This window comes from Oncorhynchus mykiss, chromosome 6 (assembly GCF_057628025.1).
Source record: "Oncorhynchus mykiss isolate SJ-2025 chromosome 6, ASM5762802v1, whole genome shotgun sequence".
Taxonomy (NCBI): domain Eukaryota; kingdom Metazoa; phylum Chordata; class Actinopteri; order Salmoniformes; family Salmonidae; genus Oncorhynchus; species Oncorhynchus mykiss.
The window spans coordinates 66707377-66734533 of NC_143027.1; the positions used below are offsets into that span (position 1 = coordinate 66707377).

Below are 27157 nucleotides of genomic sequence, written 5' to 3' on the forward strand. Positions count from 1 at the left end.
CCCTGAGATTCGCTTGCCTCGGAGTAAGAAAGCGTCTGGATGAATTAAATAAGCGCAAAAAATCTGACGAATACACCCTGCCGTATTGAAATGGCTGCCATTTATGCATTGTTCAAACCCAAAACGAGTACTGATGGTGAGAGATTGTCCAGTTCTTATTCTGAACAATAACAACGGATCAATGATGGGTCAATAAAGTGTGGAATAATCACCATGGAACTAATCTAGTCTGATCTTAACTAATCAAATACCTTTTCAATTTCAACGGTATAATCCCGTAGAAGCGGAGGTTTGCGTCAGTGAGTGTCAACACACACGATAACAGACTACATGTGTGTTTAAATACTACAATGTTACTCCTATGCAGTTAATGCAATGACAACCAACTGCTGAAGTGTCATTAAACAAAGAAAAAGGAAATAATCATTATAATACGAGCAACAGTAGAATTGATCATAGAATGTAAAACAACTTAGAACAGCAGAACAACTAAAAACAACATTTTAAATCATTGTAATAATCACAGGACAGGATTCCTGAGAAACCATACAGTCTTAGCACCTTGTTTTCTATCTACCACCTAATATGTTTTTTCGGCTGTCCCCATAGGAGAACCCTTTGAAGAACCCTTTTTGGTTCCAGATAGAACCCTTTTTGGTTCCATAAATAATATTTTCCACAGAGGGTTCTACCTGAAAAATGGCTTTTCCTATGGGGACAGCCGAATAACCCTTTTTTCACCTTTTTTTTGTGTCTGGTGTTTTTACCATCAACATGTAACCAAACAAACTTCTGGACCAGTGAGGGATCCCACTGATCCCGGTCTGACACCTGCAGAAGCCTGGCCAGTGGGCTGGCCCGGCACGCCAACACAGCACTAACTCTAATAAACTATCTTTAATTAACACAACACAGTCACCTGCTAAATCATATGAGAGAGAGAGAGGGAGAAGGGAGGGAGGGAGGGAGGGAGGGATGGAGGGAGGGAGGGAGGGAGGGAGGAGGAAGAGTAGGTAGAGTGGGATAGAACAAGAGAGAGGAGGGAAAGGAAAGACCCATGCAGGTACTGGTCCAGTTGGTCAGAGACAGAGACATAGTCTTGTTTCTGTGTATGTGATGGTGGTAGCTCATCACAACAGCAGCAGCAGCGAGAGGAGGAGGAGGAAAGGAAAACAGACAAGATGGAGTCCCAGACGAGTCCCAGGACGACCCATTAATCAAACATCTGCAAACAGGCTGAGAGATAATCCACAAATCCACCCAGAACAGGACCCTCGCGGGCGTTTCTCCCCTTCTTTCTCTGTTGAAAAGCATCATGGCTGCCTCCACCATCTCCCTCTTGGAAAGCCTGATGAGGTGACTGCTGCTTATTCCTCAATTAGAAAGTAGCACTGATATAGGAATCGTTTCCACGGAATCCCACCGAAAACCTGGCTCATCCCTTTAGCTCTCTCTTTCTGTGTGCGATCCACGCCGATAACCCTGCTCTTGCTTTCTTTCCCTCACAATCGCTCCCTCTCTCTATTCTCCCCTCCTAAACTGATCAATACTTCATTTAAATCATGACATTAGCACACTACAACTGGAGAAAAACCGAGAGTAGGAAGGCAAATGCGCTTCGTATGTTAAGCGGATAACAGATAACAGTATATTTTTTGGGGGGGGTGAAGTTTAAATATCTGTTTTAACAAGAAGTAAAAACAAAAGGTAGGAATGTATGCAAGTGCGCGGGGCTGTAGCACCGTTTTGATTTGAGCTCCCGAGCCTCACACTGATCAATAGCACATTTAAATCCCAGACAGAGGAGCACTATCATCACATCAGAGGGAAAGAGAAACACGCTTTCCTAATTATCATGTCAAATAACCAACGCTGCGGATGCCCTAGTTAGACGGTGCTGATAGAGACATATTTCATATTTATTCAAGCAGAAATCTTTAATATTTTCCATTTAGACCTGAATGAGTAATACCGTTATATATATGCACTCTCACGCATTTATCTATTCACGTAATTCACAATGAGCCCAATCAATAGTGCCCTCTCCACAGCCGGCTTTCTGGCCATATACGTCTGCGTAGGATCACATAATAAACTGTTCAGAATGCCAAAACGAGCCCATCTGATTTCCTGCCGCTGATTGGAATAGCTGGCGCTGCAAATGACTGGCTAATCTTGGTGCTGGTCATTAATCCTAGCTGGATATTTACCTGAGCAGACTGGGAGTCGCGGGCCTGGTGGGAGAGCAGCACATCTCACCGGAGCCTCTGGATGGTTGCGTCCCGACATGATAACTGGGGTGCAGCCAGCCCAACGGGTCAGGTTTTCCCATGCCGAACGTGGGTGAACAGAGAGGAGAGGAGAGAGGGGCAGAGTGTGAACCCAACACTAGGCGTGAGGTGGGACAGAGAGGCAAATGCCAGACGATCACTACAGAACATGCACTTACATATAGCCTGGCGCCAATGTCAACCAATGAGCAATTAGACAGACAAGACTAACACTATTGATCGCAGGTTCTAGCTCTTTTTATCCAGGGCTAACTAGGCTGCCTGAGGTTGTGTGACGGCTGCTGTGGCTGCAGACTGGGAGGGGAGGGTGGGATTGAGGAAGGTGGAGGGCGACGGACAGGGTAGGGCAGGTCCTTCTCTCCCCAGGCCTTGAGCTCTGAGTTGGGGACTGGTCATTACCATTTAGCCTGCTATTGATTTGCCTGCTAAATAAGCCTGGACCCCATGCAGTCACACACAGCTACACACACAAAATCACAGAGACACATACTCAAACACACACAATCCCAGAGACACATACTCAAACACACACACAATCCCAGAGACACATACTCAAAACACACACACAATCCCAGAGACACATACTCAAAACACACACACAATCCCAGAGACACATACTCAAACACACACACAATCCCAGAGACACATACTCAAACACACACACAATCCCAGAGACACATACTCAAACACACACACAATCCCAGAGACACATACTCAAACACACACACAATCCCAGAGACACATACTCAAAACACACACACAATCCTAGAGACACATACTCAAACACACACACAATCCCAGAGACACATACTCAAACACACACACAATCCCAGAGACACATACTCAATACACACACACAATCCCAGAGACACCATGGCACGCACCACAATAACATTACTAGTAATTCATCAATAGTTAAGGGTCTGGTTTCCGATCAACAAATTATTTGACAACATCAGTACAATGGAAAGACTAGATTACTTCATTGTGTACATTGCATTTTGGTCGTGTTTGGGGGACACTGGGAAATAAAAAATGGGTGATTATTGCTACATGACAGTAGCTATTGACTTGATGGGTGTGACTACCTCAGTCTTCAGCAGTTCTCTGCCCCTCTGTTCTGTAAGATGTGGGACTGGACTGGATCCTGTCGGGTCAGTAGTACTCCCCTGGAAAATAATAAACAGAATATGGTTGTTGTGACTTGGGTTGTTCAATCCCTGAATGCTGAAAGTCATGGTATATCAGACCGTATACCACAGGTATGACGACAAATTATTTGTACTGCTCTAAATACATTGGTAACCAGTTTATAATAGCAATAAGGCACCTCTGGATTTTGTGGTATATGGTCAATATACCACGGCTAAGGGCTGTATCCAGGCACTCCGCGTTGCGTTGTGCCTAAGAACAGCCCTTAGCCGTGGTATATTGGCCATATTCCACACCCCTCATTATTAAGCAATACGGCACAACACCAGTCCTACCATATCAGGACTGACAGACACTCAGTAGTACATGACAGACAGACAGACAGACAGACAGACAGACAGAGAGACAGAAAGACAGAGAGACAGACAGACAGACAGACAGACAGACAGACAGACAGACAGAGTGGTTTGGACAGCCAGTTGATGGCTGAGAAAGACGACAGTTAAACAGAGACAGAGAGTACTGCCTGGTGCTGGAAAACCCACCCTCCAGTCAGACCATGAGCAACCGGGAAACATGTATTTTGTGAGCATTCCTTCATTGTGAAGACAAAGGTTAAGTTGAATTCATGAAAGCTGGCGGGGATCGTGATGGAGACACCTGATCTGCTCTCCATGCCGGAGACGTTTGCCACCACATTAGCGTCTACAGTGTGGAGCCCAGTTAACTAATGCTGAGAGCCTTTAACCCTTTAACCCTTTACAATGCACCCCTACCACCCCACCCGGTTCTCAGCCTCCACTTCTACATCCTCAATTATATCCTAACCTCCAACTACCAAGGACATTCTCTCAGCTAGCACACAATCACGGGCCGTCGCCTTCAGAGACTCAGTGCATTAGATGTGAGGAAAGCACATTAGGACCTCTGCTATTTTACAAGTACGTGGAGAATCTGCTGTCCTTGGTCATTTATACACAACTGGCTGCTTTCACACAGATGAGATGGTACACACTGTTTAGTATGAGCAGCATGATGTTAGAGATGCATAGACATGTGGAAATGAGGGAATTAATGAACAACCAATCATACTGAAAAGGTAGTCAGTGTGTTGTTTCTCTTTTTCTTCCTGTGGCAAAGTGCTTTTATCCAGTCCACCCTTTGGTGTTTGTTTGAAAATCAATCCTGATATTCCAAAGAGAGAGACAAAATAGTCTCTCAGAAGTGATTGCTCATTCCTCACAGCTTCAAACAGCACTGCATCAGAAGGACACCTTTAATATTCAGGCTTTTCACGTCACTCTAGGCTAAATCCCTAGCAACCACCATAGCAACACACTCTGAGTTGGACGTGAAATGCATGGCAAGTTCCCTCCTGCCACCAGGCAGAGACGGGGTAAAGAGAAGAAAAAAGAGAGAGACGGATATGCCTCAAAGAGCTGAATTAAAGCATAGATGAGAAACAGACACACAGGAACAAACCAGACGAATACTCATATCAATAATCTCATGGATGTCTGTGTGACTCCTCGATAGCCACCTTTTATCAGAGGATACTCGTGTATCCAACCGCGGAAGAGTTTTGTAATCTGCCACACCACCTTCCTTTGAATCAGCTTTAAAAACAATATGCTACTTATTGTTTTATTTATAAAATGTATTGCACAACTAACTCAATTTGTTTTGATCACTTTACACATTTATCCACCCCTGTCAACGTCATTTGCCTATTGACGCATGAGTGGAGAAGAACCATCTCATTTCACACAAACGCATTTCAATCCACGTTCACTTTCCTCACTGACTCTCCTCGATTACCTTTGACCTTTGTCAAAAAGAGGCGAGAGAGGATGGAGGAGAGAGGATGTAGGAGATGAGGAAATGTAATTGACAAAAAGCCATAGGCTAGTTAAAATGTATTTTTCAGGTTCTCCTGCAAGAGACAACAACAGCATCTCTGTCTCATCTGGGCCGAGCTGGATCGCAAGTGTGTAAAAAATATATATATATGTTTTATTGTCACATACACCAGATAGGTGCACTGAAATGTGTTGTTTTACGGGGGGGTTAAGGGTTAAGTGCCTAGCTCAAGGGCACATAGACAGATCACCTAGCCGGCTTGGGGATTCAAACCAGTGACCTTTCGGTTACTGGCCCAACCCTCTCTTAAACACTAGTTTACCTGCCACCCCAGGTGTGTGTGCCATCAGGGTCAGGCGTGGGTTGTGGGGGGCAAAGCAGATGTGCCGCCCCTGTCCACCTCCCGCATCCATAGACACTTCCTGTACTACAGTAATGACCTCTTAGTGAGCCTCTTCCAACAAAAATTTCAGCCCCCCCCCCCGCATCTGGTTTCCTAGTCTCTGAGATTCTAGCTCTCAGAAGCTGATGAGTTCAGTCAAACTTCATTAAGTTTATAGCCGCAGCCCAGCGGTCCCTGGTGGCACTCTACACAGAACAAGCCCCTCGTCTGGCAGAGAGTGATGGGGCTGCTCTGCCTGAGAGAGGCCCTTTACTGCCTCAGCTCACAGGTGGAGGGGAGAGCTCTTTACCCCCCCCCCCCCCCCCCCCCCCCCCCCCCCGCCTCTGTCTATATCTATCTCAGTCCTCTCTGTCTGTCTCACTGCACTCCTCTCTGTCTCCCCCACTGTCCTCTCCGTCTACCCCTCTCTCTGTCTCTATACATCTCATTCCTCTGCGTCACTCTCTGACGACCCCTCTCCGCCTCTCCCCTTCTCTCCCTCTATCTGTCTCTCTCACTACCCTCACTCCTTCTCAATCTTTCTCTCGATCTCTCCCAGTCTCCCTCCTTCTTATTCTCCCTGCCTTTCTGGGGGTGGCCTGGGTGAGGAGTCCACAGTACTGCTCATCATTCTCCACTTGGGCAGTAATACATGCAGGACAATCGTACATTTATAAATGTATTCATGGGTCTCCAGCAGCTGTCATGTCCACAGAGAGGAGAGTTGCTGATGCTCCTCCATACAGGAAGGACATACAACCAAATACTGACCAATATAAACCAACAGTCTTCCCTTTCCCCAAGACTTCATATTACCCAAACATGTGCAACAGCTTCCCAGTCCACCACCTCAACTATTCCATCCGACTTGGGTAGAGGCTCACTGGGGAGGGAGAGGGGAGGAAGAAGATGGGCCAGAAAGTAAGAGGTGTCCCTTTAAAGGGCCCGGTGGGGAAAGGTAAACCTGGACCCATCCAGTGAGTATTTATTGCGAGTCGGGGCAGACACACACTCGCTTAGGTGCTCTGAGTAGCTATTAAACAAGTCTGGGGCTGACCTCTGGTTTTAAGCGGCCGTGTGTCTGACAGCCAAGGCTGCGAAGGCCGCCATAAATGGATTTCTTAAAGTTTCATTCAGGAAAATAAAAAAGGCTGTAGTGTGCAGGAGGGTGATTCAGAGGCAGGGCTGCGTGAGAGAACAGTGTTTCTATCCCACGCTGGGCTAGACTCGGCTGCCTGAGTGGTTCTCTCTCCACAATACAGAGGAATACTGGAGGAGCAGGAACCCAAGTAGAAACACGCTTTATCCAAATAGAATGCAAGAGCCGGGAATGGGTTTCTGTAAAAAAGTGTTTTTACTTCCTCTATTGTGAATGGAGTGGAATAGAAAATGATCTGCCACGTGTGTGTATACCCAGGCCATTAAAACACTACATCCCTCAAACACAAATGTCTGCAGCAGCTGCTCCGACCGAGAGGCTGCCTGCCTGTTCAATTCATTTTACCACAGAAACAATGTGGCCATACTGCTGTAAAACTCACAGATAAAAAGCACTGTAAATTTAAATAAAACATCTGAAAACACGCTTAGGCCAGTCCCTTTAACCTTTGAAGTAACAGAGGCTTTATGTGGGAGAGGGGCTGAGGCTGGCTCAAAGGCAGGCCCTGAATCAGCTAAATTGAATGCAATGTTAAGTGCAATTAATGAACCCCACAAAGGAGGATTATGCTGACAGGATTATCCTGAACAACAATGCAGCACCCGCTGCCAATTACACACCAGCAGGACCTCAGAGCTCCTCTTCTGCTGGACTACAGATGAGCATTATGCACACACACGCAAATACACAACAACATAAACAGACACACACATCCAAATTACATACATTGGATTTGCTGAGCTGATTACCTGCTGTTTCAGTTTCTTATCCTTCCTGCTACAGGTACACTACTCATGTTTACTAACTCTCATTTAAACTAAATCTGTCCCATCTCTACTTCCTCCACCCAATCTCTAGTTTCTCTATCCCATCTCTACTTCCTCCACCATATCTCTACTTTCTCCACCCCATCTCTACTTTCTCTATCCCATCTCTACTTCCTCCACCCCATCTGTACTTCCTCCACCCCATCTCTAGTTTCTCTATCCCATCTCTAGTTTCTCCACTCCATCTCTAGTTTCTCTATCCCATCTTTCTCTATTCTATCTTTAATGTCTCCACCACATCTCTAGTTTCTCTATCCCATCTCTAGTTTCTCTATCCCTTCTCTACTTCCTCCACCACATCTCTAGGTTCTCTATCCAATCTCTACTTCCTCCACCCCATCTGTACTTCCTCCACCCCAGCTCTAGTTTCTCCACCCCATCTCTAGTTTCTGCACCTCATCTCTAGTTTCTCCACCCCATCTCTAGTTTCTCCACCCCATCTCTACTTCCTCCACCCCATCTGTACTTCCTCCACCCCATCTCTAGTTTCTCCACCCCATCTCTAGTTTCTCCACCCCATCTCTACTTTCTCCACCCTATCTCTACTTTCTCTATCCCATCTCTACTTCCTCCACCCCATCTCTACTTTCTCTATCCCATCTCTAGTTTCTCCACTCCATCTCTAGTTTCTCTATCCCATCTTTCTCTATTCTATCTTTAATGTCTCCACCACATCTCTAGTTTCTCTATCCCATCTCTAGTTTCTCTATCCCTTCTCTACTTCCTCCACCACATCTCTAGGTTCTCTATCCAATCTCTACTTCCTCCACCCCATCTGTACTTCCTCCACCCCAGCTCTAGTTTCTCCACCCCATCTCTAGTTTCTGCACCTCATCTCTAGTTTCTCCACCCCATCTCTAGTTTCTCCACCCCATCTCTACTTTCTCCACCCTATCTCTACTTTCTCTATCCAATCTCTACTTCTTCCACCCCATCTCTAGTTTCTTTATCCTATCTCTACTTTCTCCACCCTATCTCTAGTTTCTCCACCCCATCCCTAGTTTCTCCACCCCATCTCTAGCTTCTCCACCCCATCTCTACTTTCTATATCCCATATCTACTTTCTCCAGCCCATCTCTAGTTTCTCCACCCCATCTCTACTTTCTATATCCCATCTCTACTTTCTCCACCCCATCTCTAGTTTCTCTATCCCATCTCTACTTTCTCTATCCTATCTTAAATGTCTCCACCCCATCTCTAGTTTCTCTACCCCATCTCTACTTTCTCCACCCCATCTCTACTTTCTCTATCCAAGCTCTACTTCTTCCACTCCATCTCTAGTTTCTCCATCCTATCTCTACTTTCTCTATCCTATCTCTACTTTCTCCACCCTATCTCTACTTTCTCCACCCCATCTCTAGTTTCTCCACCCCATCTCTACTTTCTATATCCCATCTCTACTTTCTCCACCCCATCTCTAGTTTATCTATCCCATCTCTACTTTCTCTATCCTATCTTAAATGTCTCCACCCCATCTCTAGTTTCTCTACCCCATCTCTACTTTCTCCACCCTATCTCTACTTTCTCTATCCAATCTCTACTTCTTCCACTCCATCTCTAGTTTCTCTATCCTATCTCTACTTTCTCTATCCTATCTCTACTTTCTCTATCCTATCTCTACTTTCTCCACCCTATCTCTAGTTTCTCCACCCCATCTCTAGTTTCTCCACCCCATCTCTAGCTTCTCCACCCCATCTCTACTTTCTCCACCCCATCTCTACTTTCTATATCCCATCTCTACTTTATCCACCCCATCTCTAGTTTCTCTATCCCATCTCTACTTTCTCCACTCCATCTCTAGTTTCTCTATCCCATCTCTAGTTTCTCTATCCCATCTCTAGTTTCTCTATCCCATCTTTATTTCCTCCACCCCATCTCTAGTTTCTCTATCCCATCTCTACTTTCTCTATCCTATCTCTAATGTCTCCACTCCATCTCTAGTTTCTCTATCCCATCTCTACTTTCTCCACCCCATCTCTAGGTTCTACAGTTGAAGTTGGAAGTTAACATACAGCTTAGCCAAATACATTTAAACTCAGTTTTTCACAATTCCTGACATTTAATCCTAGTAAAAAGTCCCTGTCCCTGTCCCTGTCACCACTTTATTTTAAGAATGTGAAATGTCAGAATAATAGTGGAGAGAATTATTTATTTCAGCTTTTATTTCTTTCATCACATTCCCAGTGGGTCAGAAGTTTACATACACTCAATTAGTATTTGGTACCATTGCCTTTAAATTGTTTAACTTGGGTCAAATGTTTTGGGTAGCCTTCCACTAGTTTCCCACAATAAGTTGGGTGAATGTTGGCCCATTTCTCCTGACAGAGCTGGTGTAACTGAGTCAGGTTTGTAGGCCTCCTTGCTCGCACACGCCTTTTCAGTTCTGCCCACAAATTAACTATAGGATTGAGGTCAGGGCTTTGTGATGGCCACTCCAATACCATACCAATACCATTGCCACAACTTTGGAAGTATGCTTGGAGTCATTGTCTATTTGGAAGACCCATTTGCTACCAAGCTTGAACTTCCTGACTGATGTCTTGAGGTGTTGCTTCAATATATCAACATAATTTTCCGCCTCGTGATGGCATCTATTTTGTCAGACCAGAGGACATTTCTCCAAAAAGTAAGATCTTTGTCCCCATGTGCAGTTGCAAACCGTAGTCTAGCTTTTCTATGGCAGTTTTGGAGCAGTGGCTTCTTCTATGCTAAGCGGCCTTTCAGGTTGTGTCGATATAGGACTCATTTTACTGTGGATATAGATACCTTTGTACCCGTTTCCTCCAGCATCTTCACAAGGTCCTTTGCTGTTGTTCTGGGATTGATTTGCACTTTTCGCACCAAAGTACGTTCATCTCTATGAGACAGAACACGTCTCCTTCCTGAGCGGTATGACGGCTGCGTGGTCCCATGGTGTTTATACTTGCGTACTATTGTTTGTACAGATGAACGTGGTACCTTCTGGTGTTTGGAAATTGCTCCCAAGGATGAACCAGACTTGTGGAGGTTTACAAAAACAATTATTGGCTGATTTCTTTGGATTTTCCCATGATGTCAAGCAAAGAGGCACAGAGTTTGAAGGCAGGCCTTGAAATACATCCACAGGTACACCTCCAATTGACTCAAATGATGTCAATTAGCCTATCAGAAGATTCTAAAGCCATGACATAATTTTCTGGAATTTTCCAACCTGTTTAACCCACTGGAATTGTGATATGGTGAATTATAAGTGAAATAATCTGTCTGTAAACAATTGTTGGAAAAATTACTTGTGTCATGCACAAAGTAGATGTCCTAACCAACTTCCCAAAACTCTAGTTTGTTAACAAGACATTTGTGGACTGGTTGAAAAACAAGTTTTAATGACCCCAACCTAAGTGTGTGTAAACTTCCGACTTCAACTGTATATCCCATCTCTACTTCCTGTCCCCCATATCTACTTCCTCTACCCTTTGTCTAGTTTCTCTCTCTCTCTACTATCTCTGACTAGCTCATCCGAAGCCTTCTGTCATTTAGAATACAGCGCCTGTAACTCAATCAGCCTCTTGAACTTTCTAAAATGCTGGAAACGTTGATCTTGCATCGCTGTTTGGTCTTAAGCTCCTGACAAGGATCTCAAACAGTCTGCAGTTGAATCAGAGCTGTCTGGCATTTCTCGGGGCAGTGCTAAATCAAATTAGCCAAAGCAATGTTAATTCCGAGCAGCATTTCATTAAAAAGGAATAGATAATCAGTGCCAAAGACTCCATGTCCTTCTGACTAATCTAATAATGCTGCGTTTGTTTGCTTTAATCATGTTTAACGATTAAGAGGCTAAGTCATGTAGACAGAGGGATCTCATAATCTGCCAGTCATGGCCGCCTCCCGATTTCCTGCCATTCGTCACAGCGTGGACGGCATTTCAACCTTCAGCAGAAAGAGAGAGAGAGCAGAGCCTCGTGAGGTGCACCAGCACCAGCTCAGGGATGGCCAGAGCAGGTCTTCAGGGAACCAGGGGGGTTTCTAGGTATCACTTTACTTCACAGAGCTGCATTACTGAACTGGAGCCGCTGGGAGACATAGATATTATCTATCTCTGTGAAGTCTGGGCCTAAAATACCTACAGAAGCAGTTTTTTATTTATGGAATTGAGTTTGGAATGTTTGGATGTGTTGGCAACCATATTGCTGCTGTTTGTAGTTTTTTTAAAAGCAGATTCTGCTATATGAAACAGCAATTCATGATGCATATTTAGTGTGTGACTGTAAAAAATCACTGAACAAGGGATAGGCCGAGCTATGAAAACACTTAATTCGCAATCACTGTATTAAATTTGAAAAAACTCATCAGGTTTTCTTTCCTACTTAAAAAAAGAAAAATAACTCATTCCTTATCAGCGGGTGTGATCACTTGAATGGAATCAATCAATCGTGTTTCGCTCGGCTTTGCTCTTCTTTGCTCCTCGTTTCCAAATCCAATCTCTTCTGTGTCATCTCAGCGCACATTTATAAGGGCCAGGGCTCTTGATTATCTCCCTCCTTCTCTGGCGCACCCCGCCACCGCATGCTCCAAAGTATTAAATGAAATGAGGTGTCTGTCCACGTCACCCCCTCCCCCACCTCCTCCCTCTCTTTCTGCTGGTAATCAGGGGAGAGGGCCCCTCCCAGCCCTGCTTTGTGCAAGAGGAGGCTGCATAAATTAGCATTAATCAGGGCCTGCAGGGAGCGGCTAGCGGGAGCCAGACGTCCCTCTAAAACGCAGAGGAGAGAGATGGAGAGAGAGATAGAGAAAGAGAGGAGGAAGGAGGGCTCGGCACACACCCCACACTCACCCCAGTTACAAACAAAAGGTTACACCTCTCCTTCCATCGGCACTGTCTCTGTCCAGTCCTCGCTCTCTCTCCCCCTGCTTTCCTGTCCTCCGTCCCATCCCAAGTATATCCACTGTCTTATCTCCCACAGACAGGCGAGACAAATGCTTTAAAGTGTGAAAAAGTGCTGGCTTGGGCTCTGGCACCAGATAAATCATAGATGAGCTTGTGTGAGCACTGTTAACATAATCCCACCATTCAAGATCACAAATACTGCAGGGTGCTAACTCATGTGTTCTTTATCAAATATTGATGCATGCATAATTATACACGCATATGTGTGCAGATGGTGGTGTCTATACGTTTCTGTGGTGGTGAAAGAGACAGAGACAGAGACAGAGATAGAGAGAATGATTGCACATATGAATTAATCAACGCAAATGTAAAGCCAAGCATACTATTTTTATCCTTCTGCTTTGGACCTGTGCAATTTAGAATGTGTGTGTGGGTGTTTATACAGTGGGGCAAAACAAGTATTTAGTCAGCCACCAATTGTGCAAGTTATCCCACTTGAAAAGATGAGAGAGGCCTGTAATTTTCATCATAGGTACACTTCAACTATGACAGACAAAATGAGAAAAAAAATCCAGAAAATCACATTGTAGGATTTTTAATGAACTTATTTGCAAATTATGGTGGAAGACTTACAGAAAACGTTTGACCTCTGTCATTGCCAACAAAGGGTATATAACAAAGTATTGAGATAAACTTTTGTTATTGACCAAATACTTATTTTCCACCATAATTTGCAAATAAATTCATTAGATTAATTTTCTAATTTTGTCTGTCATAGTTGAAGTGTACCTATGATGAAAATTACAGGCATCTCTCATCTTTTTAAGTGGGAGAACTTGCACAATTGGTGGCTGACTAAATACTTTTTTGCCCCACTGTATATATGCAATGCATACGTGTGTGTATCACATGTGTAAAGTATGCCCTTGATTGTGAGTGAGTATGAAGGACTTTCAGGAGAAGATACTGATGTACAGAATATTGTTGCCGCCCCCCCCCCCCCCCCCCCCCCCTCTGCCCTGCTCCCCTGTGATCACCAGTCATAGCGAAGGCAATTACTGCAAAACTCATTGCATCACTTCATTCTTTTGCGCCCTAACTTTAATTGCTTAATGCATCCTTTACAACCGCACTGCTCCCCTCCCACTCCCCCGTCTATCCTCCCCCCTCCCTTTCCCTTGTCCTCCGCCCCCTCCCTCCCTTTCTCAACTCATCCTCCGCCACTTAATTTACTGCTGAGTCGTTCTAGTAATTAAAGCTGAAATTAGACATAAACCTAGAGATCAAATCCACCACTTTATACTGTGCTGCATGTAGGCTCTTAAACAGTATTTCCTTAATGTATTATATTGTATGGATATAATGCTAAAGCTGGAAGTTGCTAGGTACTGCATATCCTAATGTACAGAGTGTGTTTGTTAGTGTGCATGCGTTTGATTTCTTGTTTGTGTGTGTGTGAGTGAGTGCATTCTTAGGTGCGTGCGTTTGTTTGAGAGCGTTTGATATGCCCACGTTTCTCTTTCAAATGTGCCAAAAAAAGAGGGCATCGCTGTATGCAAGAAGAAAAATTAGCCACATTGATCCAAATCACCCAATCCTCCTAAAACCCAAACTCCCCACTGAGATTCCCAAAATACTCTCAGAGCAGAGCAAAACAAATACCATTAAAGCAGTGGCAGGAAGGGACTACAAATAAGGACTACTATATAAACCCTGATATATTCCATATAGAGTCAGGCTATGTAGACATCCAGTGCACTGCAGTATTCTGAGGTATTCTCTTGCCACATGGGGACTCGACTTTCTAGAGAGTCAGGTCTTTATCGAGCCATGGTGGAATCACAAGACTAAGGTAGGTGAAATCCAAGTCCTCGGAAATCCAAGTCCTCAGAAATCTATGTTCTCAGATGTCATTAGGTGTGGCTCAACCTCCTCACAAATAAAACAATGAAATATTGAGTGGTCTTTGTAGGAATAGAAGGACTATGTACAATAGAATAGAATATAGAATATATAATAGAATATCATCACTGTAATGTAACAAAACATTCCGACCAACACAGAATGAATCCCTCTGGCACATGAACAGATGAACACACACAATCACACTCACACTCACACACACACACAGTGCCATTATTCTGCTTTGCTGCTCCTCTTGACAGCAGCTCCAGGAGAGGCTATTATTAAGCAGCAGCCGTGCTCCAGCAAGCAGCACAGCATAATAAAAATTCCTTTTCTTTAATTAACTTTTATGGCCGGCGAAGAGGACACGCTGACACCTGTCTTATGCAGTGCTGCAGCTTATTTCTTTCCCCTCATCCTCATCTCCACTATGAATGTGTGTGTGTGTGTGTGTGTGTGTGCGTGCGCGCAAGGCCAGAGGGTGTGCCAGAAGCGTAAGTCAAGTAGGCCTTCACTACGAGAGCCCACTGTTAGGAGGATTTGAGACTACTACTTAAAAATGTAAAAGTTATTTAAAAATATAAGAAACCAACAACAAGAACACAATGAAATCATGGTCAACAACATGTGATTGTGTCCTCTGCAGCTCCACCACCCACGTCCTCAGCAAGCTGAAGTGAACACTCACTAATACATGTGTTTTCCCAGAATCGAATCATTCTGTTTGTTCACAGAATGCTCCCTGCATCTAGTTGTAAACTGTGTTATCACTCACCACCCACACACCAAAACAGACGCAGCTACGAGGACACACATACATGCACACACACACAGAGCCATGTACGCTCACACACACACACACAAAGAGTGCCTTGCTATTGTTGGTGTAGATTGGATCCTCTAAAAACAGCCATCTTTTCAGAAGCACAGCAGCAGGTTATCTCCAGCTGAAACTATCACGACTCTCCTTGGATTGCAATTAAAAATCTGCTCGATTAGTGGTTAAGAGTTTTAAAACATATAAGCATAAATAAAACATGTAGTACTGATAGGTACAAAGCACTCATCTCTGCTTAGCTTCATCTCTTGCACCTCTGGCGTGGCAGGATAAAATAAATGTTGTCAAGGGGAAATGGAATGTGCGACACCTTTCAAGACTGGACCTGGAAGGCATCCATTTTATGTCCATTCCTTGGAAGAGGCATAGTTTGAGGTGAATTTTTTTTTGTCATTCTTTAATAAGAAAAAGTCAATAACATGTTCTCGTTCACAATGGTGGCCTGGCCCAGAGGTTTCAAAAAAATAAACCAATTAACATCAATAGTTTCTGTATTGTTAAACTCACACCTACACTATTGTATTGTATTATATCAGTACAAGACAATAACTGTATTGTTACAATTAGCAGAATATCTTCTTGATATAAAAAGTAAGCCAAGAAGGCCTAGCCAAGAAGGCCTAGCCAAGAAGGCCTAGCCAAGAAGGCCTAGGCATGAAGGCCTAGCCAAGAAGGCCTAGCCAAGAAGGCCTGGCCAAGAAGGCCTAGCCAAGAAGGCCTAGCCAAGAAGGCCTAGGCATGAAGGCCTAGCCAAGAAGGCCTAGGCAAGAAGGCCTAGGCATGAAGACCTAGCCAAGAAGGCCTAGCCAAGAAGGCCTAGCCAAGAAGGCCTAGGCATGAAGACCTAGCCAAGAAGGCCTAGGCAAGAAGGCCTAGGCATGAAGACCTAGCCAAGAAGGCCTAGCCAAGAAGGCCTAGCCAAGAAGGCCTAGGCATGAAGTGTAACCTAACGTTATTGTAATATAACAGTATTGTAACCTAACTGAACTGTAACCTAACTGAATACTAACCTAACTGTATTGTAACCTAACTGAACTGTAACCTAACTGTACTGTAACCTAACTGAACTGTAACCTAACTGTATTGTAACCTAACTGAACTGTAACCTAACTGTATTGTAACCTAACTGAACTGTAACCTAACTGTATTGCAACCTAACTGTATTGTAACCTAACTGAACTGTAACCCAACTGAACTGTAACCTAACTGTATTGTAATCTAACTGTATTGTAACCTAACTGAACTGTAACCCAACTGAACTGTAACCTAACTGTATTGTAACCTAACTGTATTGTAACCTAACTGCATTGTAACCTAACTGTATTGTAACCTAACTGAATTGTAACCTAACTGTATTGCACCTAACTGTATTGTAACCTAACTGTATTGCACCTAACTGTATTGTAACCTAACTGAACTGTAACCTAACTGTATTGTAACCTAACTGAACTGTAACCTAACTGTATTGTAACCTAACTGTATTGTAACCTAACTGAACTGTAACCCAACTGTATTGTAACCTAACTGCATTGTAACCTAACTGAACTGTAACCCAACTGTATTGTAACCTAACTGTATTGTAACCTAACTGAACTGCAACCTAACTGAACTGTAACCTAACTGTATTATAACCTAACTGAACTGTATCCTAACTGTATTGTAACCTAACTGTTTTGTAACCTGAACTCTAACTGAACTGAACTCTAACCTAACTGTACCCTAACTGTATTGTATCCTAACTGTATTGTAACCTAACTGTATTGTAACCTAACTGAACTCTAACCTAACTGAACTCTAACCTAACTGAACTGTACCCTAACTGTATTGTAACCTAACTGTATTGTAACCTAACTGTACAGTAACTGTATTGTAACCTAATTGTATTGTAACCTAACTGTATTGTAACCTAACTGAACTGTAACCTAACTGCATTGTAACCTAACTGTATTGTAACCTAACTGAACTGTAACCTAACTGTACAGTAACTGTATTGTAACCTAACTGAACTGTAACCTAACTGTATTGTAACCTAACTGTATTGTAACCTAACTGTACAGTAACTGTATTGTAACCTAACTGAACTGTAACCTAACTGTACAGTAACTGTATTGTAACCTAACTGAACTGTAACCTAACTGTACAGTAACTGTATTGTAACCTAATTGTATTGTAACCTAACTGTATTGTAACCTAACTGAACTGTAACCTAACTGTACTGTAACCTAACTGAACTGTAACCTAACTGAACTGTAACCTAACTGTATTGTAACCTAACTGAACTGTAACCTAACTGAACTGTAACCTAACTGAACTGTAACCTAACTGTATTGTAACCTAACTGAACTGTAACCTAACTGAACTGTAACCTAACTGAACTGTAACCTAACTGAACTGTAACCTAACTGTATTGTAACCTAACTGAACTGTAACCTAACTGAACTGTAACCTAACTGAACTGTAACCTAACTGAACTGTACCCTAACTGTATTGTAACCTAATTGTATTGTAACCTAACTGAACTGTAACCTAACTGTACAGTAACTGTATTGTTACAATTACCAGAATTTCTTCTTAAGACAATAATCATACGGTGGTATTGTCTTTTGTAGAAGCAGAGAGTTCTTAGGCTATTGTGAGAGACAATGGTCAGTAAGGGACATGGACTTAACAGAACACAGAGTAGCCTACATACGTCAAACTACATTGTACAAAAAGGACAAGACATTGGCCAAACTAACTCTTATCAAGGATGGTAACGGACACTACAGCGTATCTCAACAATCTGATATAGACTCAACTAAGGAGAGATAATGAAAAGTCCAAATGAGATGGGGCCTTAGTGGGTTTGAGAACTTGTGTTTGGTAGGGTGTGTGACTGTGGAGGAAGGAAAGGCAGGCTTCCATAGCAGCGTAGCACAGCTTTGGTGATGGGAAGCAGGAACGGAGCGCTGGGTCCAGCTATTGACTTGCTTTATTGATTTTGGCAAGGGAGTTGAGTACTTAAAATCACAACAACTTTTAATCCAATGTGATGATTGTGTGTGACGGCAATCCCCACCAGAATCAGAATGGAGTTCAAATCAGGCCCCACCAGCTGCACTGGCTTAGGATAAACTGGCACTCACTACTGGTTCGTAATAACATGGGGAGTCACCAACCACAAGCATAACCAAGCCCTGATAAAAAGGAGAAAAAAAACTAAAAGTCACTTTACACTCCAACAGCCATACTTGCATTCTTGCAAAAAAAACTCAAGTTGATAGCTTGTGCCAAAGATAATCTTCCCACTTGAATGGTGAATAAATCCTATTTTGTCATTGAGGTGATGTATGCAGGGCTGTGACTGTGTAACTCTGTTAAGTTGGTTTTATTATTCAGGTTTCACACCTTCTGGCTCCCTCCCTATGACCCCACTGTCCCTCCTAAACCCCTCTGGAACCTTCCTCCCAGAGCTCCAGGCAAACTTCTCACCTCAGCCAACCTTCAACAGTGTCAAAAGCTACAGCCTGAATCAGAACCCGGCGTGTTTATGAGTTCCTGATGCAAATAATGAATAATGGAAAAATGCTTAAATAGGGCTAATCATTCTAAGCGTAGTGGGAAGGCATTAAAAGTGTCCTTGTGATGCGGTGCTTTAGGAGCGTTGTTGTGGAGGTGGAGGGGGCAAAGTCCTGATTGGTGGGCAGGGATAAGTGATTAGCTGCGAGCTGCAGTAATATCCTCCACGGCCTGGCTGCAGGAGCCAATCACAGCGCTGTAAACATTTCACTGCGTCCCAGCATTACTTTACTGCCTGTAGAGGAAGGGAGTTGTGCCTTTAATACTAAAGCGGGCTGCTGCCGAGACTCATTACCACAGCCCTGTCACCAGACACACACACAGACACAGACACAGACACAGACACAGACACACACACACACACACACACACACACACACACACACACACACACACACACACACACACACACACACACACACACACACACACACACACACACACACACACACAGCCTTTGGAAATGAATTCCATTGTCACCCAGAGTCAATTCCCAGCTGAATTGGAGGAGCTGCTATTGCTCCTGCTCTGTCCATGTGACTAAGTGTCTCCTGCCTGCCTGCTGCTGCGGCTGCCGCACCTCCATTTTGCTGCAGGGATATTTGGTACAGTGTCTGGCTGATGAATAATATAACAGCATTGGTTTGCTCAGGGAAAAGCAGTTTATGCCAACATACATAATACTAAAGCCCACATTCTCCTCAATGAATTTGCATTGACAGTGCATAAACAATACACAGTGATTAATGGACCTTCCTATAATTAGATTGTTTAAATACCATCTAAATACCATGTTTTAAGCTGATAAATATATTTAGGAATTTTTATACAGAAAATATGGTATTAATGTGAATGTTGTCAGGCAGTTTAGCAGGTGCCCGTCAATAAGGTAGAGAAAATAGGTGACATTCAATATATAATCGACATTATGTAATGTGACTGGAGATATAGTCTGCAAAGGGACCGTCATTTCAACTGGGAGATAATATGTGTAATTGACTTGAGTCCTATTTTTATGATTACTTTTTGAAACAAAGGACTGCTTAAAAGAGCATACAATCACACCATTTTCCTTTTGTTTGGTTCTTGAAGCTTTTAGATAAAGACAGGCTACACTCACAATGTAATCACATTAAAACCATTTGATATATTATCTTGCAATTCAGGTTTCCCCCCTTCATTTTTCCAAATCATATGATTATATTGTTTACCAGATTAAAATCATCCTGGACTGAGGGAATTCTTACCACAGAGTGCATTTCCAATGCAATAATAATAGCATAACAGTTACACTCTCGAAAACAGAAGCTGATGAATATAAATCCCTACAGCATACAGTATGATGATATATGAGGAGTAGATAAACACAACTGTTCCCACACTGTACCCATGTTGACGCAGTCAGATAAATGGATGTAAATGGGCCCGGCGGTGAATGATGCATCATGGGGGTTGGCATGGCGAGGAGCGGCGTGCCGTGGAGGTGGCGTGCCGAGTGCTGGGCCGTGTGTCACTGCTGTGGTGCATCGGACAGTTTTTTGGAAAGTTCCCAGCGGGCTGCTGGTGTTAAGGATGAGCGAGTGGCACGTTACGAGAAATGTCCCTCAAAGTGCACAATTCAGAGCGAGATGGATCAGCCCCACCCACTGGACTGAAGGGTGCTTCTTTACCAGCCTCCCCGGCACGCTCTCTGCACTCTCTAGTATACAAATATCTCTGTCTCTCTCTCTGTAATGCCAAGTGGGATCATTCTGGAGCGCTGCAAATCAAGCCCACTCTGCATGATGTGCATATGGAGCCCAGAACAGCCAAACAAATCATGGCAAGCCCACAGCTTCAGGAGGAATCAGATTAGGGAGCAATCTCTATGAGGTACTTTATATCCATTACTCCCCATGCACATCGCTGTAGTCTACGGCACACACATATACTCATGCACTCACACTAGGGCTGTGATGGTCATGGAATTTTGGATGACGGTAATTCGCCAGCCAAATGAACGTGGTCAACGTAATTAACGTTTGAATGGCACAGTTGGGACGCACATTTTCTCCTCTCCTTCGCTTCTGACTGCATGTGCTGCCGTAGAAATAGAATGAATAGAACGGGCATCCCCATTCAAGTCAATGATGGCATAATGGGTGGACTGGCGGCCATTGTGAGTGTACCCAAAGGAGCAAAGCAGGAAGCAAAATATGTGCTAAAATATGTGATGTGATCTGTTGATTCAACTCAGCTATCTGCACTGCACTGTCTGATAGAGCTGAGCGATTACTGATTTTTGAGGTCAGTTTGGTTTTTGTTAGATTATTTAAAAAATCATATTTTTTTATTTTGGTTTTGTCCCGTCTTCAGTCAGCTGTTTGTTCCACAATTTCAAAAAAAAATAATTCTTCCAACACCCTCCATCAGTATGAAACCATCTCTGATAGTAAATCAAACTTCCCACACTGATACAGGAGAGAGGAGATCGTCTACAAATAATCCCAATATAACAGTTCTACACCACAGAGCCATGTCTGATTCAATGGCTCGTCTCAATCACCTGCTCCCTTTCTCCCTTCTCTCGTTCCCACTACTCTCTTTCTCCTGCTCCCTCTCTCCCTTCTTCTGCTCACTCTACTCTCTTTCTCCTGCTCCCTCTATCCCTTCTCCCGCTCACTCTACTCTCTTTCTCCTGCTCCCTCTCTCCATTCTTCCGCTCACTCTACTCTCTTTCTCCTGCTCCCTCTATCCCTTCTCCTGCTCACTCTACTCTCTTTCTCCTGCTCCCTCTCTCCATTCTTCCGCTCACTCTACTCTCTTTCTCCTGCTCCCTCTATCCCTTCTCCTGCTCACTCTACTCTCTTTCTCCTGCTCCCTCTCTCCCTTCTCTCGCTCACTCAACTCTCTTTCTCCTGCTCCCTCTCTCCCTTCTCTCGCTCACTCAACTCTCTTTCTCCTGCTCTCTCTCTCCCTTCTCTCGCTCACTCAACTCTCTTTCTCCTGCTCCCTCTCTCCCTTCTCTCGCTCACTCAACTCTCTTTCTCCTGCTCCCTCTCTCCCTTCTCTCGCTCACTCAACTCTCTTTCTCCTGCTCCCTCTCTCCCTTCTCTCGCTCACTCAACTCTCTTTCTCCTGCTCCCTCTCTCCCTTCTCTCGCTCACTCAACTCTCTTTCTCCTGCTCCCTCTCTCCCTTCTCTCGCTCACTCAACTCTCTTTCTCCTGCTCTCTCTCTCCCTTCTCTCGCTCACTCTACTCTCTTTCTCCTGCTCCCTCTCTCCCTTCTCTCGCTCACTCAACTCTCTTTCTCCTGCTCTCTCTCTCCCTTCTCTCGCTCACTCTACTGTCTTTCTCCTGCTCTCTCTCTCCCTTCTCTCGCTCACTCTACTGTCTTTCTCCTGCTCCCTCTCTCGCTCACTCTACTCTCTTTCTCCTGCTCCCTCTCTCCCTTTTCTTGCTCACTCTACTCTCTTTCTCCTGCTCTCTCTATTTACCTCCCCCTTCTCTCTCTCTGAAGCAGGCACCAGAAAATAGAGGGATTAGTGGTGTGTATTGGTGCTTAGCACTGGACACAGTAGCCATTTTAGAGCAATGATGAACTGTGTGTAAGAGTGTGTGTTCTTACTGGCTTCTCACACTGGCTAACCCACTATTCTCCACACTGGCTAACCCACTATTCTCCACATGGGTACATATGAGCTGGTCCAGGACCAGTGTGGTGGGTGGTTATAGAGACTTAAAGGTTTGACAAACTGCCTTCAGGGGATGGCTGGAGTTGGCACTGCCTGTTAACCCTGCTAAAGGACCGTGAGGGCACCTGAACTCTGAGAGAGTAAAGGACTGGGAGAGAGAGAGAGAGAGAGAGAGAGAGAGACAGACAGACAGAGAGAGAGAGACAGAGAGAGAGAGAGAGAGAGAGAGAGAGAGACAGACAGACAGACAGACAGAGAGAGAGAGACAGAGAGAGAGAGAGAGAGAGAGAGACAGAGAGAGAGAGAGAGAGAGAGAGACAGAGAGAGAGAGACAGACAGACAGAGAGCGAGACAGACAGAGAGAGAGACAGACAGAGAGAGAGACAGACAGAGAGAGAGAGAGAGAGACAGACAGACAGACAGACAGACAGACAGACAGACAGACAGACGGAGAGGGGGAGAGAGAGTGGGGGAGAGGGGAAAAGATTGATAGAGAGAGAAAGAGAGGGAGAGAGGAGGGAATGGGGTAGGAAGGAGAGAGAGGGATGCGCAGGCAGGAGGGGGGAATTGCTGAAAAGAGAGGGGTGGAGAAGATAAATTAGGCTGTTATGTATATCACGGGCATTTCACACTGGCACACATTCCATCTGTGATCCCATCAGCTGTCAAATTGGGAAAGCGATGGGAATGCAAGGCACCAAGCATCTCAACAAGACCAGAGAGGGGCGCACCACTGAGACCTCATCAAAACACAATCACGTCCACAGCCAGACCCCTCAGATGGACGCAGCCAGCCAGACACACACTCACCACACCACATACACACACACTCAGAACCCTCACATTTACCCAAATCTGTAAATAATTACACACACAAAAATACATTAGTTTGTAGTCACACATGAACACATTTCCACCCCATACAATACCGCCCAGGTTAAATAGTGCTTATCATCTCTTACTATCACCAGTGAGTATATCTCCATTATAAAGAGGCTCACCTCAAACGCTCCACCTAGCCTGAGACTCTGTTTGTGATGTGGAACGTAGCAGGCACAGGCAGGCTCCTGAGCTCAAAGAGGTGCAGCCCAAGCAACCCAGCCAAGTCTAGCCCAACCCAGCCTGGCTCAGCCCATCCCATCCCATGCCATGCCAGTTGATTTTAGCCAAGCCTATCTCAGCTCAGCCCAGAGTGCCCAGTCAGGTGTAACCACATCACGCTCGACCAGCTCCCAGATCAGCAGTCGCTCAGCTAATCCCAGCAGATAGCGCAAATGCTGACCACCAGCAAATAATTGCTTCCAGTTGGCTGGCTCCCCTAAAGCCACTCTAAGGCAGGGACAGGTGTTTCCATGTAGGGAATTTCTTCCTTCCCAGGGACTTATCACAATCTGTTAAATTCTGCTAAATTAAGAGTTCTTACCTGATATGTGTTGGTGTCACTGATAAGATTAGGCCTGGTGTGGTGTCTGCTAGATAATGCTCCCATACATTAACGCTAATATTGCATGTTTATCCAGGAGGGATCTCGCTGCATGCCAAGTGCACAAATACATGTCTGTTTTGTCATCTGCTGAGAAATACTGAATTTGATAGCTTTTCCTGTTTATTGCTTTGGAATGCCTTCGGCACCTATCCCTGCGAGAACAAAGGGAGTCTGCTGCCAAGTGCTGCTGTGTCAAGAGCCCTATCAAAACGTCTGACTTCACAGGGCCAGGGAGGGAGAGCAGACAACATCGAAGCATACTCACAATGATAAACCAATGGCGCGACAGCGATTCACAACTCTTCTCTTAATAATACAGAAAATCACCATAAATAAAACAATATGCCCTTAAAAAGAAAACAAACAAAATGAGCTACTAGCATCTCTCTCTCAACGTGATTTGCTTTGCTGTAGTAACACTGATAAGAGGCTATGTCCTATAGTGAAGACGAGACTCACAGACAAAGGTGGTGCAGCAGGAGATGGAGGAAGGAAAGCTGTGGAGAGAAAATGGCTGGGCTAGCAGATGGATAGGGACTCTGAGTCTCTTCATTTGCAAATAAAATATCCGTCCTTCAAGCAAACAGGCATGTGCCTTTTACTGAGGAGTGGCTTCCGTCTGGCCACTCTACCATAAAGGCCTGATTGGTGGAGCGCTGCAGAGATGGGTGTCCTTCTGTACGGTTCTCCCATCTCCACAGAGGAACTCTGGAGCTCTGTCAGAGTGACCATCGGGTTCTTGGTCACCTCCCTGACCAAGGCCCTTCTCCCCCGATTGCTCAGCTCTAGGAAGAGTCTTGGTGGTTCCAAACTTCTTCAATTTATGAATGATGGAGGCCACTGTGTCCTTGGGGACCTTCTCTGCTGCAGATTTTTTTTTTACCCTTCCCCAGATCTGTGCCACGACACAATCCTGTCTCTGAGCTCTACGGACAATTCCTTCGACCTCATGGCATGGTTTTTGCTTTGACATGCACTGTCAACTGTGGGACCTTATGTAGACAGGTGTGTGCCTTTCCAAATAATTTCCAATCAATTGAATTTAACACAGGTGGAATCCAATCAAGTTGTAGAAACAGGATGATCAATGGAAACAGGATGCACCTGAGCTCAATTTCGATTTTTATAGCCTTATTCTAAAATGGAATTAAAAATTCATTTTAGAATAAGGCTGTAAAGTAACAAAATGTGGAAAAAGGGAAGGGGTCTGAATACTTTCCGAATGCACTGTGTATGGCTCTTTATATATTACACAAAGCTACATAATATACAGAGAGCCAGACAGGATGGTTGCTGTTAGATCAGCTACAGAAATAGCCAGTCAATGTTTCCATATAAATATGCAGAAGGCCACAGGGCCTATGTGGCAGCAGACATTGGAGCCCTGAGGATGAGCTGCTGCTATCCCCGTTTCCTGCTTTCTCCCCGGTGAAAGACATGGAGGGGCGGGAGGATAAACGCTGGAATCACCCAGAGCCTTGTGGGGGGTCCTGCAGGGCCAACGAGCCAGCCTCAGGAACGTGGGGGAACAACAGAGGAGGAAAGAGGAGAGAGAAAACGCCTCTCAGAAAAGAGCCAGTCAATCTCCAGCACATAGTCACATAACTAACCCTAGCATCTGACTTTGAGCTGGATTATGGGGTTTAGGCCCTACAGTAGAGCTTCAGCAGTAGAGGTCCACAGTAGGCCAAAGCTTGGTATCAACTTAACACTGACACACCATGGCACGTCTTCAGAGATTACAGTGGAGCAGAAGGAAGATGTTCCCTCTCTGACACAAAGTGCAGCATTGCAGGGTTTAATTCTCCCTTTCTCTCTCTCTACGCCGCTCTCATCTCCCTCTTTCTTTCTGTCAAGAGCAGCGGGCGAACGAGGGGCGATTGGCTACCTATGCTTAGTGGGGCAGGTGAACATCTGAAATGACAGGGACAAGGCCTTCTTGAGTGCTCTGTGGAATGCTGGCAGCTCACAGAGACCATTAGGGAGATGGGTTCGGATCAAATGCATCATCATGCATGTAGACAGAGAGACGCAGAGACAGACAGTGGGGTCTGGAGCGGTCACCTTGAACAGCCTGACAAGACCCAGACAGGAGGGCCATCAGACGGTCATTATGCTCCTATGAAATTCCATTCAAACTGCCATCCAACTACCTTCTCCCTGGAGCTGTGAGCTGTGCAGCCTGACACTAACATTCCCTCCTAGTAGTTATCTAAACACGGAAAGCTCTACATGTGTGAGGTGGCATAAGCCTACACTGTATCTCCCATTGTATTACTTTGTAGTCCTACTTTGTCTGTCTGTCTGTCCGCATCGGCCCTCGGAGCAACAAGATGTGAGAGCTATTACTAAAGGACCTACAGTAGTCTTTGTTTTCAGGAGCGAGGCTTGACTCAAACACAACACAGGAGAAGAGGAGATAAAATAATGTAACCAAGTTTGCCAATGACACAACGGTGGTGGGTCTGATTACCAACAACGATTACCAGGAGCTCAGAGACCTGGCAGTGTGGTGCCAGGACAATAACATCTCCCTCAACGTGGGCAAGACAAAGGAGCTTATCGTGGACAACAGGAAACGGAGGGCCGAACACGCCCCCATTCACATCGACAGGGCTGTAGTGGAGCGGGTTGAGAGCTTCAAGTTCCTTGGTGTCCACATCACTAAGGACCTATCCTGGTCCAAACACACCAACATAGTCATGAAGAGGGCACGACAACGCAAACAGTGGCAGCGCATGGGCATGGGCCCATAGAGTCTAAAAAGTTCTACAGCTGCACCACTGAGACCATCTTGGCTGGCTGCATCACCGCTTGGTATGGAAACTGCTTGGCATCAGACCACAAGGCGCTACAGAGGCTAGTGTGTACAGCCAAGTACATCACTGGAGCCAAACTCCCTACCATCCAGGATCTCTATACCAGTGTCAGAGGAAGGCCCTAAACATTCTCAAAGACACCAGTCACCCAAGTCATAGACTGTTCTCTCTGCTACCACACGGCAAACAGTACCGGGACGCTCCAGAAGGCTCCAGAACTGCTTCCAACCCCAAGCCACGAGACTGCTAAATAGTTCACCAAATAGATACCAGGACTATCTGCATTGACCCTTTTTGACATTATGCACACACACTGGACTCTACCCACACACTCACACATA

The 27157-nt window shown here is 44.8% G+C and overlaps 1 protein-coding gene across 1 annotated transcript in view; it reads right to left on the bottom strand.

Moving 5' to 3' along the window:
* LOC110526396 (uncharacterized) overlaps positions 1–27157 on the bottom strand; it is a 183659-nt gene that overhangs the window by 53849 nt on the left and 102653 nt on the right. The window contains 2 exon segments of the mRNA XM_090239453.1: positions 2211–2294; positions 3380–3460. Of these exon segments, the coding sequence (XP_090095579.1) occupies positions 2211–2294; positions 3380–3460 (165 nt within the window).